This window comes from Choloepus didactylus, chromosome 2 (genome assembly GCF_015220235.1).
Source record: "Choloepus didactylus isolate mChoDid1 chromosome 2, mChoDid1.pri, whole genome shotgun sequence".
NCBI lineage: Eukaryota > Metazoa > Chordata > Mammalia > Pilosa > Megalonychidae > Choloepus > Choloepus didactylus.
The window spans coordinates 203656582-203677210 of NC_051308.1; the positions used below are offsets into that span (position 1 = coordinate 203656582).

The 20629-nt window shown below is 45.2% G+C and overlaps 2 protein-coding genes across 2 annotated transcripts; one reads left to right on the forward strand and one right to left on the reverse strand.

The window, feature by feature from the left end:
• The first annotated feature begins 2315 nt into the window (after positions 1–2315).
• On the forward strand, positions 2316–2639 carry LOC119519477 (U6 snRNA-associated Sm-like protein LSm3). Its single transcript, XM_037817148.1, has 2 exons — positions 2316–2336; positions 2397–2639. The coding sequence occupies exons 1-2, from the start codon at positions 2316–2318 to the stop codon at positions 2637–2639; spliced, it is 264 nt and encodes an 87-aa protein (XP_037673076.1).
• A 1311-nt stretch (positions 2640–3950) lies between these two features.
• KIF2C (kinesin family member 2C) lies at positions 3951–19972 on the reverse strand. The gene is made up of 21 exons (XM_037817162.1): positions 19831–19972; positions 18907–19001; positions 16283–16384; positions 16069–16117; positions 14232–14354; positions 13121–13243; positions 12430–12530; positions 11699–11794; positions 11169–11223; positions 10917–11079; positions 9853–9943; positions 9522–9585; positions 9354–9445; positions 8990–9132; positions 8046–8250; positions 7827–7937; positions 6974–7041; positions 6419–6524; positions 6210–6323; positions 4732–4855; positions 3951–4582 (listed from the first exon to the last, which is right to left on the reverse strand). Exons 1-21 carry the CDS (start codon positions 19892–19894, stop codon positions 4500–4502), a joined length of 2172 nt encoding a protein of 723 aa, XP_037673090.1. The 5' UTR covers positions 19895–19972; the 3' UTR covers positions 3951–4499.
• Positions 19973–20629: the final 657 nt, after the last annotated feature.

Below are 20629 nucleotides of genomic sequence, written 5' to 3' on the forward strand. Positions count from 1 at the left end.
AGCCAATCCATTTCTGTTGATTTGCATAATGGCAGTATTAGCAAACCCGAACATATAGTATTGTAACTCACAACATTTTTAGAAATTTCCTATACAGCTACTTGTTAAATCATACTTTGAAAATATTACCTTTTTGCATATATAGTTCATGATAAGGAAATAACTGGAACTGTAACCCATAACATTCTTTGAAATTTGCTACTTATTAAATTGCACTTGGAAAGTTATCACTTCTACATATATGTTATATTTTACAATAAAAAATATAGGATTAAAAAAAAACCAAATGGTTCTGGGACAACTTGATATCCACATACAAAAGAATACATTTTGACTCCTACCTCACATCATATAATTAACTCAAAATGAACCTAAATATAAGAGCTAAATAAAACTCTTAGAAGAAAACATATGTGTAGATCTTTGTGACTTTGGAGGCAATATATGCCACCTTAAGCACAAGTATCCAAAGTAAAAGTAGCTAAATTGGACTTCAACAAAATTGAAAACTTTCGTGCTTCAAAGGATACAATCAAGAAAGTGAAGTGAAAAGACAATCCAGAGTGAGAGAAAAATTCCAGATCATATATTTGATAAGGGTCTAGTATCCAGAATACGTAGAGCACCGTTATAAGTAAACAATAAAATGACAACCCAATTTAAAAATGGGCAAAAGATTTGACTAGACACTTCTCCAAAGGAGATATACAAATGGCCAATATATAAATGAAAATATGCTCAACATTTAGTTATTAGGGAAGTGCAAATCAAAGCCACTTCACATTCTATTTATACAAAAAATCTAGAATAAATTAAGAGACAACGTAGATTAGAGGTTACCAGGGACTGGGAGGAGGGGGGAATAGGGAGTTATTGATTAATGGGTACAGTTTGGGTGAAGAAAAAGTTTTGGTTCTGGATGGTAGGAAAGATAGCACATTTTGAATTTAATTAATACCACTATATTCCTAAAAATGATTAAAATGGGAAATTTCATGTTATATATGTTACTACGATAAAAATTTATAAACACAACAAAAAAAACAGTTCACATCTACTAAGATGGCTATAATAAAGTCAGATAATAACAAGTGCTGGTAAGAATACAGAGAAATTGGAAACCTCGTACACAGCTCATGGGAATGTAAAATGGTGCAGCTATTTTGGCAAACAGTTTGGCAGGGCCTCAAAAAGTTAAACATAGAGATATCATATTCTCAATATATACCCAAGAGAATTGAAAACATATGTCCACACAAAAACTTGTACATAGCAGCATTAATCAGTTGATTTTTCATAATGGCCCCCAAATGGAAACACAAGTGTCCAATCAACTGATGAATGGATAAACAAAATGTGGTATATACATACAATGGAATATTATTCAGCCATAAAAAAGAATGAAGTACTGATAGATTTTACTACATGAATGAAACTTGAAATAACGCTAATTGAAGGCTATGTATTGTATGATTCCATTTATATGAAATGTCCAGAAGAGAGAAACTCACAGAAAGAAAGTAGATTAGTGGTTTCTCACGGCTGGAGAGCTTGCGAGTGGGAGGTGTGGCAGTAGGGCAGTAACTGCTAATGGCTATGGGGTTTCTTTTTAGTGTGATAAAAACATTCTGGAATTAAATAGTGGGGATGGTTTCACAACTATATGAATATACAAGAAAACCACTGAATTGTTGTCCTGGTTTGCTAATGCTGCCATTATGCAAAATACCAGAAATGGATTGGCTTTTATCAAGGGGATTTATTAGGTTACAAAGTCACAGTTCTAAGGCCATAGAAGAGTCCAGACTAAGGCATCAACAAGATGATACCATCACTGAAGGTAGGCTGATGGCGTCTGGAACACCTCTGCCAGCTGGGAAGGCACATGGCTGGCGACCGTTGGTCCTTTGCTCCTGGGTTGTGTTTCAAAACGGCTTTCTCCAAAATATCTCCGGGCTTTTTTCTTAGCTCCTCTTTCACAGCTCCTGTGTTTCTTTGTTTTTTCCTGCCAGGGTGTTTCTTTCTAAGTGTCTGGGGTCCTCTCTTAGCTTCTCCGGGGCAAACTCTGGGCTTCATCTCTTAGCTTAGCATCTCAAAATGTCCTTCTGTCTGCACCTCCAAGTGTCAGCCCTGTCTGCTCTTACTTCTCTTAAATACTCCAATGAACTAATCAAGCCCCACCCTGAATGCGCAGGGTCCACACCTCCATGGAAATAACTTAATCAGGGTTCTCACCCACAGTTGAGTGGGTCACATCTCCATAGAAGCATTCAGTCAAATGGTCACACCCAGAGAAAGGGCGCAGGGTTTCAAACATGGTGGACGACATGGATCACGCACTGTTTCAAGCCTTTATGTGTGTCATTTAAACTTAAACCTCACAACAACAGTATGAGCAACAAACTACCAAAACCATAGAGGAGCCCCTGGATCTCATTAGGCTCAGCCTGGATGAGCGAACTTATGTGAAAATGAGAAACGACCGAGAGCTGCAAGGTAGATTACATGCTTATGATCAACATTTGAATATGATATTGGGAGATGTGGAAGAAACTATTACTACTACAGAAATCGACAAAAAAACATATGAAGAGATATATAAATCAACAAAACGGAATATTCTGATGCTTTTTGTCTGAGGTGATAGTGTTGTACTAGTGCCCCCCCACCCCCACCCCACAGAGTTGGCTGAAATGAAGAATTTGTCCTGTGTGGAAAATAGGAAGCTTTGTACTACCACCTCTTTAAATGTCAAAGATATGAAGTCTGAGTAAATTTTGATATTAAGAAGTAACCAAGGATTCTTCATGATTTGTAGATGACACACAAGTTGTTAAGCTAAATAGCATTTTTATTTTTTGCAGCAATTCCAAAAAAATGTAATCACAAAATGCAGAACTCTTTTAAGGAGTTGGTTTGCTCCATTATTTTTCCAAACAATTTCTAATTTTTTTTCTTCAAATTAAATCTGACTTTTCCTTTTTTGATTTAAAAACAAATGCAAAAAAAAAAAAGGTCGCATGCTAATCAAGACTAGTAAGTCTGGACTCACAAGATTGGGGAGACATAATACAACTGGCACAATTGTATACTGATTTGTAGTGAATTTCATTTGTGTGAATTATATCTCAATAAAACTTTATTTAAAAAAAAGGAAATGAAGGTGAGTATAAAGAACAGTTAGTTGTAAGATATGCAATATTCATTCATTCAAAAATATATATTGTGTGCTTACCATATGTTCTAGGCACTGTGGATTCAGTAGTGAGTAAAACAAAAAACTATGTCCTCATGTGCTTAAACAGCTAGCACTGATATAGCACTTATTAAATGTGAAACATTGTATTCACTTCTGTGTCTTAACTCAATTTTCATAACCTGATACTAATATTATACCCATTTTACAGATGGCACAGAAAGGTTAATCAATCCACTTAAAATTTTCCAGTAACAAAGCTAGGATCTAACCCTGCAATCAGGCTTCAGAAGCTGGACTCTTAACCATCATACTCCTCCAGTTCCCAAAATGTCCACACCCTATTGATTGGTCCTTCAGTGTGCCTGGCAAACTTCATTTTTCAAGACCTACGTCAAGTTCTGTCTTGTCAGTGTTCCCACAGATCCTTCTAATAGGCCTTAAGCAGAATGTAATAAAGAGTGCCATCTCCTTTCTGCATATAGCTCCTGTTCCCAGGGAAGGGCCTGGAGCCTAGGAAGTGTCTAATAAGCACTGAATAAGTCAGTGGTCAGAGTCTTCAGCATGTTACTGAAACTGCAGGTGTGGATTTGGTCTCCTAAGTAGAGTACTGAATCAGCACTGTCCAGAGGACAAAATTGCAGTAGTGTCCTTCGTCCCAGGAGGTTGAGAAACACCCCATGCCCTTCACATACACCACTCAAAAGGCTGATCTTTTCTCTTTCTTTATTGTTAGACATAATGTATGAACACATAAACAAAAACAGCAGGGATACTCGGGCCTAAAAAAAAAAAAACAGCAAGGAAGAATGAGGTCCTGGAATTTTTTTTTTATTTTAAGAAAGACATATCAGTGACTGGACCAAAGGCGTAGAAGGCAGGCCAGGGTCAGCTGAGCTGGACTAAAGGCTCAGTCTCTCTCTCCAGAGCCAGGACAACCCCAGGATGCCCTCCTCCACTAGCCAGTCCACACAGGCAGAATGCCGCCGAAGGGAAAACTACATCAGAAAGCCTTCCCCTCTTGATGGAGAGGAAGAGCAACACACAAGGGTAACTAATAGCCCCCTTCTCCTATTCTTAATCTCTTGAGGGCAACAGTTAAGAAAAGGAAAATACTGTCCCCTGTCATAGCTTTGACCCACAATTGCCCTTGGCCCAAATGCTAAAAGCCATGGAGACACCAAAGCCTGTCCCCAGCTCAAGAGCCTGACCTAGATCCACCAGGTGCCCAAAGCCTGCTGGGAAGGGATGGGGAAGGGAAAGAGGCTGGGTGTGAAACCAAACAGATATTTATTTGCAGGTGTCACTGGGGCCGTTTCTTGCTGCTTATTTGTTTGCTGGCCTGTTCTTCCAGCTGCATGGCCAGGCGCAAGGCCTTGATGACATCTGGAAGGAAGGGGCAGTGGTGCACGCAGGGTTAGTGAGAGTCTCAGGGACCCCCATTCACTTTGTGCAGAGCTGCCATCACCTGCAGTTGCCCAGGAGCCAGCAGAGGCTACCATCGTCAACTGCACACCCTGCCCAGCAACACCTACCTTGCAGGGCTGAGAAGTGCTTGGCTTGCTCAGCCAGGGCAGATTCTGCTTTGTTCACAAAGATCTCCAGGTCGTAGTCTGGCTGCTCAGTCATCTCAGAGAGCTCAAGCCAGTCTGGCCCGTGCTGCAATAACAGGGAGTCCCGTTCAGGAATAACCAGACCAATTTAATGAATTATCCTGGGTGGCAGGGTGCATCACCTGAGCCTGATGGCTGCACCTCACCCACAGCTGTACCCTGCCCTCCTGACCTGCTCCCAAGGAAATCCTCAGCTTGAATTCATCCTCTTCCCCAACCCAAACTTGTCCCCTATCTCAAATGAATGATACCATCTGTCCTGATGACAAAGCCAGAGATCTGAGCAGCAGCTTTATTCTTTCACCCTGCATGTCACCAAAGCCTGTCAATTCCACACCAGAAATGTCTCTTGAGCCTCATACCCTTGCTCCAGATACATGGCCAGGGCCACACCTCAGTCTAGGTACCAATATCTCTCTTGAACTATTTCCAACCATCTCCTAACTGTGCTCCCTGCCTCCACTCTTGCTCTTCCCAAGTCCCCAAATCAGGCTCCATACTGGCCACAGTGACATATGTAAAGCTGTCACTGCTCTGCTTAACTTCCTCCATCACCTTCTCACACCTTTTGCTCTGGCCATAGTGAACCTCTCATTCTTCCTGAAAGTGTCATGTTCTCTCAAACATCTGTGCCCCTGAGCATCCAAGGGGTGGGGGGGACATCCCTGAGCATTATCTGTCACACTACCTCAATTACAAGTGCCCCAAGCTCTTCCTTTCTGCACTGCTCTGAGCACACCATCATTAGGATGTTTGCATGCCTCTTCCCACCAACCATGTGCTCTTTCACAGCAGGAACCATAGCAGCAGTGGGCTCTTCCACTTACTAAACACTGTCAATGTGCTGGGCACTGTGCTGAGAGCTTTATAAGCATATTACTGAGTCCTCAATTAGAACTATCCCATCTTGCCTGTCTTAACAATGAAGAAAGTAAGGGCCAGCAAAGCTAAATGACTTTCCCAAGGAAATCAGCTTGTAAATAGTCAGGATTTGAGTTCGAGTGTTCCTTTAGAGCCTATTACCCATACTTCATGTGTCTTGGGCCCTTGGTCTCAGCACAGAAGCCAGCATATAGAAGGTACTTGAAAAGACAAAGTCCCTGCATGAGAGCTGGGAAAGTGCTTCACAATCAAGAACATGGAGAAGAGAGACTAGCTCCGGCTTGGAAGATGTAGAGAAGCCTTGTCTGCTAGGTTGGAGAAGGGTAATTGCTGACCTAGAAGAACAGCTGGGTTAATACATGGAGAATTAAGGAACACTAGGATCGAGTGCTACTTCTTGTTATCCTAATCTGAAGACCCATGGGAGCAAGCCCCAGGACATCATGCTGAGAACTGCTGAGTGACTTGTGTTGGGGATGGATATCCAGCTCCTCCCTACCCAGGGGCCAGCTCCCTACCTGTATAATTTCCTTGAGCTCTTCCACGGCTCTCTCCTCCAGCTCGCTGATCTGAGTCATGGCTTCATTAAAGCTGGACATCTGGGAAGACAGTTCCTCCTCTTCTTTGGAGAACTAAGGGGGCCAAAAGGAGAGACACAACAGCTACAGCCCAATTCTCACCTCAGCAGACCACATTTGTCTTGCCTGGCCCCACCCTGCCTCCTTACATTGCCTGTGATCAGGGCCCCATAAGAGCTGGCTTCTGTCTCTTCTGTTTCCATTTGAGTTGGCTGCTCCCCAGTGGGCCCACTGTGGGGGCTCAGCTCCTTGACCCTGAGGAAAGAGGAAGGTCTCATATCCCACACCAGCCTCCTTGGTGTTCACTACTTGGACAGACTGCAAGGCTTGAGGATCCAAGGGGGTCACACCAGCCTCCTTGGTGTTCACTACTTGGACAGACTGCAAGGCTTGAGGATCCAAGGGGGTGTAGTAGCAGCTTTGCCTTCAGCCTGAGAGAGGCTGAACAAACTGAAGCTGGACTGGAAAAGACCTTCACCCTCTGCTGACTACCCCCCAGGGCCTGACGAGGATTTGGGACTCATCTTCTAGCATGTCTGAATTGTCAAGCCTCAAGACTCACTGAGTTGCAGAAAAGTATACAGCAGGCCATGAGGCCTCAGGGCCACCTTCCCTTGCTCATCACCGCCATTCTACTCTGACTTTTCCTCCCACCCAATCTTGTCCCCTCCCCACTAACCCCATGGGGCTGTAGGTACTAGTACCTGTCTGCATATCTTAGTGTGTTTAAAGTATATTCACAGGAGCTTATGCCTGGTGAGATCATAGCAATCTGCAAAAGAGGGAATGGGTGGTTAAGGGCTGAGGATCACAGGTTAAGGGCACTGGCAGCCTGCTACTGGGGTGGCCACCAGGAGTGGTCTCTTCAATAGGCTGATGCCCACCTGGTGGGAAGAACTCATTAAGCACCTATTCTTGCTAGGCAACTTGCCCCAAGAGCAGTGTAAATTAAGGCTCCTTAAAAAATGGTTCTCTGTCTTTAAACGGTTCTGTTTCTGACTGCCTACTTCCTGGCTCTTTATCCCTTTACTGAGACATTCATGCTACCAAGGTCACATCTCAAGGCTCTGTGGCTCCTGTTGAAACCTACAGTTCACCTAGACAAAGAAATAATGCCTCAGGGAGAAGGGTTTAGAGCTTTGTAAGAAACTCCCACCTTCCTCATGAAAAAAGTTCCTATGAGGGAGGGCTGGGGAGAGGATATTACTGGAGGGAAGGGATGGCTGGGTGTTGAGAGCAGATCTTAGCTAGAAGGGCTTTGGGACAAAGTAGGAAAGGAGATACAAAGTCATTCAAAGCTGAAGCTACATGCACCAGCCTATTTCTCAGACTGGGAGCCAATGAACCAGAGGAAATCCATGGAAGAAAGGACTTCCCTCTCCTGCTTATACCAAACGTCCTCATTCTGAATTCTGGATCCCCTCCCAACCCCCCACCTTTTCACCAGGTACAGAAGGAATAATCTCTCCCAAACCAAGAGCAGCACCTAAATATAGGAAAGGGAGTAGATCCTTTGTCTCCTCTTGTGCCACCCACCTCCCAAGTGACCCCACTCACCATACAGGTCCTTGAGTTCTCCCCGATAAAGGAGTCCCTCAGCACCTGTGTCAGCTTGCTCTCGCGGAATGGGGTGTGAGCCTTGTTCTGTCCCAGGGCCCTGATGCACTCCTGTGGGGTAGGAGTTGCAAATGAGATCCCTTTCTTCCTTTTGTGCTGCCTACTCACACCCTCCACCAGCAGTCCTTCTGGCCAGCCACTTCTAGCTGGCCCCACTACCTTTAGGGCCAAGAGACTCTTGTTGATTTCTGCGCCCTCCATGCGGGTCTGCCGGTCAGCACTGGAAGTGTCTGCACCTCGCTCATTCCCTGCCAGATCCACCAAAGAGAACTTGCCATGCACTCTCCCTTTGGCTCGAAGAAGAATCTGGAAGCAGGCGTGGGAGCGAGAAGAGTTGGAGTTGGCAAATGTCTGCCCAGAGGTCCTATGGCAAAGAAGAATGAAAGGCTATGATCTTCTGGGGTCACCAGCCACCATTGCATACCAGGTTCAAGCCACCCCAGTCCACAGCAGTGAGTTCGTTGGTAGGGAGAGGCACAGGTCAGGACCCACTGGGCACCAAGTGTCTTCCTGTTCCAAACTTCTGCTCTTGCTTCCCTGGGCAGCAGTTCTCCCCAGCTCTGGACCTAATCAAATTTCCTAGCAGCCAGAGAAGAACTGGATCCCCTGCTAGATCCTTGGGGAAATAAGAGTTGCCACTGCTGCTGGGCACACAGGAGAGGCTGTCATGAGCCACTTGCCAGAACTTGAGGGCCATACAGAGGGCAGCCCTCATCCCTGGCTTTCTCCAGGAGCTGCCCTGTGCTCTACTACGCTGTGCCTCAGGTCCTGTGGAAGAACACTTCCCCATCTTCAGCTCCATCACCTCCAGCCTGGACAGACCCAGAGCTCGACTCCCACCATACAGAGGAGGGAACAATAAGGAGAAACCCAGAGAAGCCAGGAAGGGGCAACAGCCTGGAAATAAAGCCTGCCTCAGTTGGACTAAAGATGCTTAGACTTGCTCCAGATGAGCCTCTGGCCCTGAGTTATCTTCCCCATAGAAACCCTTTCATATCCCTTACTAAGCTGGGGCTGTTTGGAAATGCAGTGGGCTCAGGGCTAGTCTCCAATGCCTGAACCAGTCATTTGAAGGTGGCCCCTTCCCTACCCAGAACTCTGACCTGCAGGCGCTGCCTGTGTCAATCATCTTGATGACATCATCAGCACTGTTAACCAGGTGCTCCTGCAGTCCCACCACCTGCACCTGCTGCTTGCCATCCTCCAGCACGCGCAGCTTCGCCTTCTTGTTGAGCAGGTCAAACAGCTGTGCCAGGCAAGGGGAATGAAGCCGAGCTGAGCTTGCGTGCCATCCACCATCAGAGGAAACCTCCCACATATGCCAGGGCAGAATGGCTCGTCAAAGGCTTGAGCCTGATATAACTCTTGGCCAACAGGTTTTTTGGCTTCTACAACTTCTAGCCAACCTCAAGGTGCTAGAAAGTTTAGGAGCCCCAGTAGCATTCACAGGGGCTCCCTGACAGTTACCTTTCCATTGTAGATCTCAAAGAATGTCACATAGACTTCCAGGCCCAGGTTCCGGTAGCGGGGCTGGTTCTTCAGGAGGAAGACATCTCGGGCTGTGGGAGAGAGCATGGTAAGTGTGCCACCTGCCTTTCTGTGCCAAACCCAATTGCAGCAGAGCATACTACTTACAAGCCATTGCATAGATCCCTTTGGATGCTTTCTGGCCTTTCCCAGAGAGGCCTCCGCCCATAGTCTGCAAAAGGAAGGGGCAGAAGACAATGGTAAATGGTACTTGGCCTAGGGCCGAGGACTACTGGCTTCACCCCCACAGCAGGCTATACCACGGCCAGGAGGCTGGACCTGCTGAGGCCCCTCACTGTGTCTGACATGGCAAAAATATTTGGTGATAAGACATCTGAACTGACAGTACTTTCAGCAAAAAGCTTGTTGACCCTTTTCAGGGAGAGACTTAATGTTATACCATGGGCAGGCTCTTTCTCTGCCAGGCCTCAATACTCACATGTGTCTTGCCACTTCCTGTCTGGCCATATGCAAAACAGGTTGCCTTCCCCCCTTCAAATATTGTCTGTACCAGTGGCCTTGCTGTGAACCTAGGAAACAGGATGGAAGAGGGTTTATATTTCTTCCCAAAATGTGTTCCCTGGAACATGTTCCTGTTGCCCTTCCCCTGGATGCTCAATTCCTCCTTCCAGGTACTAGCACTCTTCTCCTGCCTCAGTACTTTTTAAGCAATGTTCAAAGTGATCCCACCTTACCCTATTCCCACCTGCAAATCTGAAACACTTCCAACAAACTGGGGAGAGCTAGACTGACCTGCCAGAAGCAAGGTGATAAGCCCACATGCTAACTTAGCCATCCAGCCCCTCCTCTGATCCTAGAGACATTAGAAGTAAACCTGAATTTAGCAGACAACTTCCAGCCAAAGGAAAGAAAGAAAAAAAGAAAGAACAGGGAAAACTCTCTACAGTAAGAGGTAAAATATTTTAGGCCTTATAGGCCACAAAGGTCTCTGTCATATACTCTACTTCTTTTATTTACAATGTTTTAAAAACATAAATACCATTCGTAGTTTGAGAGCCACAAAAAAAAAAGGCATTGTGAACCAAAATTGGTCTTTGGGCAAAAGTTATAGACCTCAGCTCTAGGGGATTACTGTCCAATAGAACTTTCTGTGCTGACGGAAATGTTCTATATTTGTGCTGTCCAATACTAGCCACTGGCACACATGGCTAGCAAGTGCTTGAAATATGGCTAGTGCAACTGAAGAACTTGAAGCCCTGGAACCTGCCTAGCTTGGCCTCAGAGAGGGCATTTAAGAACAGGCCACTAAAGCTGCAAAAATGGCACATGGCAGACCCAAATGGGGGGGGCCCTTCCTGGTGCTGGGAGCCCGAGTCAGCTCTATGTGGTGGCGATCCAAAGAAAACATGAGAGGAGGGCCAGGAGGGGCCTCAGAGTTCAGCATTTCTGTTGAGTAGTGTCATCACAATGTCCCGAATCAAAAAGAAGAAATGGGATGGTGGGAAGAGACAGGAGAAAAACAACAAAAGTCAAGGGACTAACCTGTAGACGACTTCATTTGAAGCAGTTTCATCAAATGCAAAGTCAAAGCAGAATGCTTGGTTCTCCAGATACTTTGTTAAGTCCACTTTTAATTTGGGCTCGTGTACCAAGAGGAGACACTTGCTAGGAACGGAAATCACATCAATTTCTTTCTTGGCCAATTCTGCAGAAGGAGAGTATTTCAGGGGTGCTCCTGAACACAGAGGAGCTCTCAGGCAGGCTTAAGTCTCTTTCAGACCGAATGGAGCTTACCTTGCTTATTCAGCGGGCGTTTCCTAACACAGACACATATCCTGTGCTCTTCGATCTTAAAGAGGATAAGAGAAAACAACCAACTAGCAAAGCATCAGAGCAGTATCAAAAGAAAGCTTGTCTAGAACTGCTGCCCATCCAGTCACATATCTGACCCAGTCAGGGGCCAAGATCTAAGACCAGGACCCCCGCCTTCTCCATTAGCTACTCCAAAGCAAAAGAGGGTGGCACTGAATTTTCTTCCCAGTTTTCTCACTTGGCTGCTTACAGGAAGTCTCAGCACTGCTTTCATGATTATTGGTAAGAATCTTGCCAACCTATGGTGGGGGGCAGGGGGGATGCAACGGCGTTCATAAAGATTGGACCCCCATCTGAGCCTCGCTAACCCTACCCACCAAAGATATTTAAAAAGCCCCCAGAGGTGAGTGAAGATTCCTGGCATGCTCTCCCTCCCTTAAAGAGAAGTTTTCTGTTCCCCAGTTATGCACCTACTTGTGGGCGAGAGGTAGAAGTCTTTTGGGTTTACTTACAGGATCAGTCACAGTAAGTGGCTGACATTCCAAAGTAGTCCGAAATTCTTTAATCATCCGGGCAAATTCCCAGTTTGGAAAGCTGCTATCATACTCCTGTTTAGAACAAGAGCAAGACTGAGTGTTAAGATGTGAATGCTCTCAGACCTCAATACTAAGCAGCAGCAACAGCTCTTTGTGCATACACCCTTCAGAGTCATCAAAGTCCCAACGTGATCTCACTTTCTTCCACCCTGGCTCGGGGCTGAGACCCCAGGAATAGTCCTCGATAAGCACGGGGGCCCAGGCATACACCAAACCACTCTAGGAACTGGAGCTAGGGTCAGTGTCCCCACCTGTAAGGAGGCCAGCAGCAGGCAGATTTCCCCAAAGCAATTAACCCAACTAGGGAATATGCTCCAAACTGGAATCCATTGCAGCACTTCCCCACATATATACGACTGGGGTGCGGGGAGGGAAGAAGGCAGCAGTGACCAGCAGCCTCTCTGGCTATTACACTATGTGATGGGCTTGCCTACCGGACAATCAACATTTAATATTCCTTATCTGAGGGCTCTCAGAACACCTAAGTTATTTGTTCTCTGAATCCTGGTGAAGAACTAGTTAAGCTTCCTGGATCTCAGAATTGGAGCCTCAGAATGCTAGGGCCCAACTATATCTCTGTTGGCTGTAAGGTTTTACTTAAGGATGCCTGTCCCAAAACCCTTGCCCTAGCCTCTCAAGAAAGGTACCTGAGCTCGCTTTATTCTCATTTCAGAGTTCTGGGCCCTCTTCTCTTCTCGCTTGTTCTTCATTTTTTCCATTTCTTTCACAATACATGATTTCCTCCGAACTAGGAAAAAAAAAAGAAGCCTACTCTTTCACCTGTGTAGGCTAGCTTACTCTTCTCTGGCTGTTTTCCTAAGTCCTGGGCCTTTCTGGGGAATAGGCCTTCTCTAAATCATTGCTCTTAAATCACCATATCCAAGGCGAGAAAGCAATTGGCATGACCCTTGGGATGGACAAGCCCACAAAATAATGACTGCTAATGTGAGGTCAGCATAGTAACCAAAGCACTTGGATCTAACCCAAGCTCGCTCTCTTTGCTTCTGGGCCTGTTTTCTTGACAGCCATAGAGAGGTGAGATAGTCTCTGCTTGGCCGTGATGGCTGGCATTCTGGACAATTCTTCAGGTGTTGGCCAAGAGCACAGATGTAACAATACCTCAACATGTAAGAGGGCTCCTGCCACCTTGCAGGGATGGAACCACCTCTTGTGAAAGACTGATTCCATGGCTACTTCTACCTTTTTCCAAAGGTAAACATCCCCCCATGTGACCAACAGGGTTTGAACTCAGGTGCCAAGGCAGGACAGGTTTGGGATAGGATGCTAACTACCTATTCTATACTAGGAGCAAAACAGCAGACAACTCAGAGCAACTACCTGAGTTCACAGGGTTTGCAGAAGAGCTGCCTCGGATGAAATGGACTTGCTCTTCCACCTCCTCGCTGACCATTGTCAATGGTTTTTCAGCCACTGCAGGGCAGGAAGGCCTAGGGGGGCCGGCTGTGGGGGAAAAAGAGTCATTGGAGTAGCAGGCAGGTATCCACAGTTGTGCTCATCTGAGAGCAGGTTATGGGACAGGAGGGCTGCTGACTGCCAGTTCACAAGGGCTCAGGCCAGACAGCATGAGCAAATCTTGGGCTTTTCCCTTCACCTCAGCGACACCCTAAACCCAACCAGTCTCTGCAAGGGCTGGCTCCTAGGGTCAAAAAATACAAAAGAATGTGGGAGGAGTTCAGTATGGGCTTTGCCATGAAGGGAAAAGCCTTTGAAGGCCTGAACTCTTTAGGCTTGACCCAAGCATTTCTGCCCATTTGGGAGAAAAGACAGAACCTACATAGTTAACAGAAGCAAAGATGGGAAAGCCAGAAATGAAAGGGAACTTAGGTAGAACTAGCCACATTGATTGAACACATAAAGGTACAATCCACAATAAGTCATTACTTCCCATACCTGGTCGAGGCCTTGTTATTTACCTTCATTTTTTAAGAGCCAATTTTGAAACATGTAAGATGTAATGACTGTGCATCTTATAAAATCTGCATTTACTTTATATATCTATTAAAAGTTGGCAAGCAATTTACTTAAAATGTTAAAAATTCCATTTATATTAAATAAAAAAAAAATTGATTTATGCTGTTAGGAGTCAGGGTTGTAGTTACCCTTGGAGATTAGGAACTGGAAGGAGGTATTAGGATGCTGGTAATGTTCTGTTGGATCTGAGTGTTAGCTTCATGAAAGTGTTCAATTTGTGAAAATTCTCTGAGCTTTATACTCAAAATGATATGTGCATTTTTTGAATATATGTTTCAATCAAAAGTTAAAATGAGATGATTTCTAGATAAGGGAACAGTCCTGGTGGGGCATAGGCAGAACAGTACTGAAGTCAGTGGAGTATGGAGAGTCTTAGGATATTCCAGAATACGGACAAGGCAATGAACGAGGAACCCACTCCACATTCTCAAACAGGGAGGGCAGATTCATTACTTACCGGGAACTGAAAATTGCTTGTGGGAGTTTGCAGATGCAGGCAGCTCCACCTCCATATCATTCTCCTGAGTGGTAACACGAACCTCTGAGACGGTGGACATGCGAGTGGAGCGGCCACGAAGACCTGAAGAGGCAAGGAGCCAATCAGTGTGGCATGCTCAGGAGGATTGATGGGGGCCCAAGGGCAACCCTCCAAGGTTCTGCACAGGGTGAGAGGGGTCCTGACCACCAGGAAGGGCACCTACCAACTTCCCATTCTCTTTGCCCAAGGAAAGGAAAAATTAGAAAGGCTGTTTCAGCAACTCTAAACTTGTCAATATCCTGCCAACTCTGGGAATTTCTAAGGGAAGACTATCTCTCACAAGAGCATCTCTCTTGAGTAATGTAGGGACCTAGGGCCAATCTTAATCATTTGTCTAGCGATAGGCCTAATCCAAGTCCCTTAGAAAAAGCATTATTAATCTTAGCAGCGAGGCTCACCCTTGTACATACAATCTTCCTATGCCTCAAAACAATATTATATGGTAAATATTAGAGTCTCCATTGGATAGAAGGTGACATTAAGGCTTGGAGACATTAAGTAACTTGTCCAGTGTCACTCAACTGGTAAGTTCCAGAGCCAGGATATGAAATCAGGGCTGTCAGATTCCAAAGTGTGGGGTTTTTCCAGTGTTCCAGGATGCTTTCAGAGTCAGGCCTGAGCCACATCATCAGAAACCCATGGAGATCAACTACATTGAATTTCTTGAATCTTAATGCTTAAGCAAGAGAAAAAATTGAGTTGTTCTTGAATTTTCAATTCTTAGCTATCTACATAGCACCCTTCCATAAGAGAGAAACAACAAAATTCAACTTACACTGAATTTCCAAGTCTTACAGGTTTAGGCTGAATGTTTGGCCTTATATAATCTATATATTTTTTTATAAAGTACACAAATTAGTACAATTTTTCTTTTTCCCAAATTATTTATAATCTTGTATTCCTACTGTTGCACATATATGCACATTTATGCAGATTTTTCTCATTAAAAGTTGCTGTCCCTTTGAGGACATACTGCTGCCATTGCCATCTCTGCTGTAGGCCCTATTGAACAGCCCGCAAATGAGGGTCAGCACCACATGACCCAGCCTCAGCTGGCAATGACATCACCTTCCACCCTGAACCTCACAGGAACCTGAAGCTCCAGCCAAGTATTCCCTGGGGTGGCTGGATCATGTGAGGGCAATGGTAGAAATGGACAGGCTAGACTGCGCAGGTTCATCTGCATTGGAGTAAAAGCTGGATTTCTTGGGCAGCCTGTGTCTACAGTCACCCACAATAGTCACAGCCTATTGTAGCCAAAATAGGTTTGTGCTCCTTCTGCAGAGAAAGCCCAACCAGTTCTAAGACCCCAAGGAATTGCTGTTATACTTTCCACCCACAACAGCTCTCCACAGTACCAATAATTGTACTTATAAATAGCCCAGACCTAAGTGTCTGCTTTTTTTATAGCTTGCTCACAAAATTCAATCCAAGGCACTTTTCCCTTGAGAAAGCTGAGACCAGTTAGGCTGCCACTAATTCCCACTCTCACTAGCATTAGGCTCTGGATTCTACAGGAAAGGCTTCTGGGTCAGCCAGCAAATTCCCCAAATACACCAGGTTGGCCTACTATAGGTTGGATTCCTCCTCACTGAGAAGATGCTTAGAACACAGGGGAAGACTCAGCCAACATAGAAGCCACCCTGTTAAATTGGAGTAATGCGTCTATTCACAGCTTCCACAGACAACTCTGAGCCCTAGGAACATCATTCCTGGCATAAACCCCATGACAATAAGCCAGTAGAAATCTATTTACCTTCTTTTGGAGCAGGAATTTTGGAGTTGACTGATCTACGCTTTTGTTTCTGAAAAACAAAACAAACCACAATACATGGCTCTTATCAATTTTCAAGGGCCTCTCCATGTGCTGTGCTGAAGTCCCAGGTAGTGCCAGGAAACAAATCAGTAAAGAGCCAGCAAGCCAAGTCAATCTTTTGGGCACTGGCTGCAGCCAGATGACAGGCACCTACCTGGACCGTTACATTCTCCTGCAGGGGCAAACTGTCCTTTGGGTGTAAGGGAAGAAGCTGTAAGAGTTCTGGGTTTATTGCTGCCACATCATCAAAATCAATCTGCAAAGAGCAAGTAGAAATTTCAGTGGAACACCATAGCTTGCTCCTTCCAAATTCATCTCTGCAACCAAGGCTAGCCCTAGATTTAGACTCTGCCAACTCTAAGGGCCACCGAAGTATTAACAGCTATAAAACAAATGGCTATCCCATAGTAGTGGTTTACCATTTAGATGGATAATGGATTTCTGAATTCCAAGTCAACGGTAGATGTCAGTGATGAGAATGAGGTGATGAGGAAGGAAGAAAGACAGGCAAACAGGCAGTCCACAGTAGATCTATACCACCTGGCTCCTGTACTGGTCTATTGGGCAGTAGAATTTGCTGGGCAGAGCCTTCCCAAGCACCAATTGCTGGCTGACACAGAGAAGGAAACAAGTTCTAACTATCCCAGTGACAGGCAAAATGGAGGGCCCTTCAGGATCTTATGGGCAGGGACAAGTTCCTGACAGCTACTACCTAATCCTAAGTCTACCTACATTTTCTACTGGGCACAAAAACTTCTTCCCTAGTCACAGCTTCCTGAGCTTCCTGCTCAGGCCTTCCCTACCTCATGCTTCGATGAGATCACAATTCTAGGTTTACATCATCAGAGTCCTGCAGCCCTCTAGGAACAACCAAACTTCATCATTGTAACTTTATAACAAGTTTAAGCACACCAAACTAGTAGTATCGATATGATTATTTATATTTCAAAATGTGACAAAGCTGAAGCATGTATTCCAGGGTGAGGGCTTTTACTCCTAGATATGCAACCTATATTAACCAGTCTATTCAAACATTAATTAGGCATGAGTAAGACACTGGGGAGTACAGGGGGAAGGTATTAAAAGATGAAGTTTTTTTTTTGTAAAGATGAGTTAAGACATATCTCACCCTCTATATATCATTGCTCATACTCTAATGAGGAAGAATCTTATGCACAAAGAACTAGAAACCAAAGCAACATGGGATAAGAGAATGACCAAAAACAAAAGCTGGTAATTACCTCAATAACTACACTTCTGTCCACCTAACAATGACAGCTAGGGACCCCAATTTCCAAAGCCCACAAATTACAGAGAGCATAAATGACAGAGGAGACCAGAATTCTAACCCTAGCTCTGACATTAACTGACTCCCACATTGATGATTCAGGGTGAACATCCCAGGCAGAAGAAACAAGAGTAAGAGTATGAAGGCAGCAAGGCATAGGCACGTTCACAGAGTAGTGAGCTGTCCCATTTGCCTGGGTACAGGATACTTTGGAAGAAGAGAGATACAAAGAAAAAGGTTGATTAGGGTCAGATCTTGAAAAGGCTCTGAGTGTCTCACTAAGAAGTTTGGACTCTATCCCAAGCTAGGGTGAGACCTAACAAGAATTATACTTAAAAACAAACAACAACAACACAAAACAAAACAAGCCAAACTCACAAGGAACTGCTGTAGCTGGTTGGAAGGAATTTTAGAAGACTCTTGCTACTTCACGGGCAGATAATGTAAGTTCAATCCTTTCTTCTTTTCCTCAAAGATATCATCTAAATATTTGCACTTCACATGTACAAGTCCTTTACACTTGTTATCTCATTAAACTCCATGAAAGAGAGACCAGGTCTGTCTTAGTCACCTCTGCATCCTCAGCACTGAACACACTGTCTGGCATTTTGAAACCAGTTCAAAGGATTTGTTGAATAAATTCTCACAGCAAACCTATGAGGTAGACAGTATTATCCTCGCTTTACAGATGAAGAAATACTTTCTAAGAGGGGAAGAAATTTGCCTGAGGACATACAAGGCAGAGCCACACAAGGCACACAAGGTAGTGGCAGAGCCAGACCAGAATCCAGGTTTTCATACTCTTAGCCCAATGACTTTTCCACCATTCTGCAATGCCTCTAAACATCTTTGCCTTAGCTGCATCTCCCCTCTTCTTGAAATCTTCGAAGACTTCCCCACTGCCTACGGAATAAATTCTAAACATCTTAGTGCCTGAGATGAGGACCCTCCACTCCCCAAGCATCTTGAGCTCTTCACACCCCCAGAACAGCTTCTTCATTAGTTTCCATGTGGGTCATCTTGCTGCCTCCTTCCAACAAGCCTTCATCCCTCAAGCCCAGCCCATCCTCAGTGAGTCTCCACCTCTAAGCTCTAAGCTGCTCTAGCACCACTCAAATGTGCCATTCATCACAAATTGCTTTCTGTTTTTTTCTGGTGTTTCAGAAACATACTTTTCTCTCCTCACTGGATTATGGATTTTGTATCCCAAACTTATCACAGAGAGTGTACACTCAGAAGCTGGCTTGGGCAGGGAAAGTTTCAGGATTCTGTGCAGTTTGCTTTTTATAAACAAACATACCATAAGCTGCTGGTTACTTCAATTTAGAACAGACTTGACTAAAACTCCCAAGGTATCCAAAAAGGACCATGTTTAAGATCAGGGAGGACAGGACAGCATCAGAAACAAGGCTCTCACAGATTCCATTTTCACACAGACCCTCCACAGAAAAAGATATTAAGTATGGTAGAGGCAATCTCATAGAACCTACCTCTTTGCCCTTTGTAGCTCCTCCTTCTGTCCATTCCACTGAAACACAGGACTTCTCCAAGTTCACAGTCCTTATATTAGCACTGTGAATTAAGCCTACAGTATGGAAAAGAAAGAGTTACTGCAGAGTGTGGAGGGCTAGTACTTCATTTTTAGGATCCCAGAGACTCCCAAGGTAGGGTTGACCTGAATGAAGGTGAAGCTGTCTATTTTTTTAAAAAAACACTAGAGAGACAAACAAACCTCCTGGGGATTCCCATTTAGAACAGGGGATAGGTCTTAAAACTCAGCGGCATAAGGTTTCACCCTCACTCAAAATAAAGCCTACAGTGAAGTGAAGGTTGTTTGGACCGGGGAGTCCTTAGGTAAACTGTTCCTCAACACAGCATTGAAGTTGGTCTCCTGGGGTTTCCCTAATTCGCACCTGGTGACCATGTCTGACCATTCTCCCAACAACATGGTATTAGGTCTCTAAGAACTGCGGAGGTTGCTAAACCAAAAAAAGACAGAATTGCAAGCTCATTAAGAGCTTGGACCCTTGTCTGTCCAATTTCCAGTGCCAATATCTATCGGAGAATAGAGGGGCCAGGAAGCAGAAGTCCATACACGCACAAGACAGTTTCAGGAGAGAATTTGGGAGGGAAAGTGAATCTAGCAGCCTTCACTTCCCAGGGAGGCCCACTGATGCGGAGAAGCCCCGCCCACTCTCGGAGAGCACGGAGAGTACCCACCTCCAGGGCAGAGGGCCCTACCCCTGAGTAAGTTAGATCGACTGACAGTGCAAAACCCGGACCTTGGCGGGGAGGGAGGAGACGAAAGGGTCCCGAACAGTGTCTCAGGGCCCTGCTATTTGGAAGCTGCGCAGTTAATTTCAGGCGTCTCACCGCCCACGGGTCCCCTTGGCCTCAGGACCCCCACCCCTCACCATTACTGCGTTGGATCTTGATGGCGAGACCGGGAAACAGGCGAGCCTGAAACGACGAGTCCATGGGCAGTAGGCGGACGAGCCGTCCAAAGAAACGCGAAGTACTAAGAAACCACGGCTCTGCCAACCCTACGAAGACTTCACGCCGCGAAAACCGCCGCAGTTTAAATCCCGCGCGCCAGCGTCCCTGGCAACGTCATCACGCCGGCGCCAGCCTTTCTTCCGTAGTCTCCCGCCCTTCTTCCGGCGCCCGGGACCGCCTATTCGGCTGGCTACAGTCTCGCGCCGTGTACCTTCCGGGAACCGAGGGTTTATACTTTGTGGATTCTTTGTGGTTGGGTTTCCCCAAAACTAGAAAATTCTGCATAGGATTTGAGGGCTCTGGTGTCCTACAAAATATGGGCTGAAATCCCGGATTTTTCACTTATCTCAGTGACCTCGGACAAGTTAGAAACTTGATCCTCGGTTTCCTTGTTTTGCGAATGGGGAGCACGTGTCTTCACTTGCGTAGTTATTGCGAGATTTAGTTGAGGTGCTATGTATAAAAATGCCTGAAGACACAGATTCACCAGATACTTATTGAGTGTCTGCCACGTGCTAAGCACCGAAGATAGTAGTAGTTAATAAGACACATAGTTCCTGCCCTCCTTGACCTAGTATTTCTAATATGAACAAGGGACCCAAAATAAATAAATAAATAATATATTATGAATTGTGATGAGGAAAACTAGGTGCTGGGATAGAGAAAAATGGTTGAACTGACTTTAATAAAGTGGCCAGGGAAGAAATCTTTGAAGTG

What these genes read in the sequence shown, in the direction of transcription:
- LOC119519477 (XM_037817148.1), top strand. Translation starts at nt 2,316, where the DNA reads ATGGTGGACGACATGGATCAC. An exon ending in TGGTGGACGACATGGATCAC is followed by an intron (nt 2,337 to 2,396) that starts GCACTGTTTCAA and finishes CAACAGTATGAG; the next exon opens with CAACAAACTACCAAAACCAT.
- KIF2C (XM_037817162.1), bottom strand. Translation starts at nt 19,894, where the DNA reads ATGGACTCGTCGTTTCAGGCTCGCCTGTTTCCCGGTCTCGCCATCAAG. An exon ending in AGAACTCAAGGACCTGTATG is followed by an intron (nt 7,042 to 7,826) that starts GTGAGTGGGGTC and finishes CCTCTTTTGCAG; the next exon opens with ATTGCTATGATCTCACCAGG. An exon ending in GCACTTCTCAGCCCTGCAAG is followed by an intron (nt 4,583 to 4,731) that starts GTAGGTGTTGCT and finishes CCTTCCTTCCAG; the next exon opens with ATGTCATCAAGGCCTTGCGC.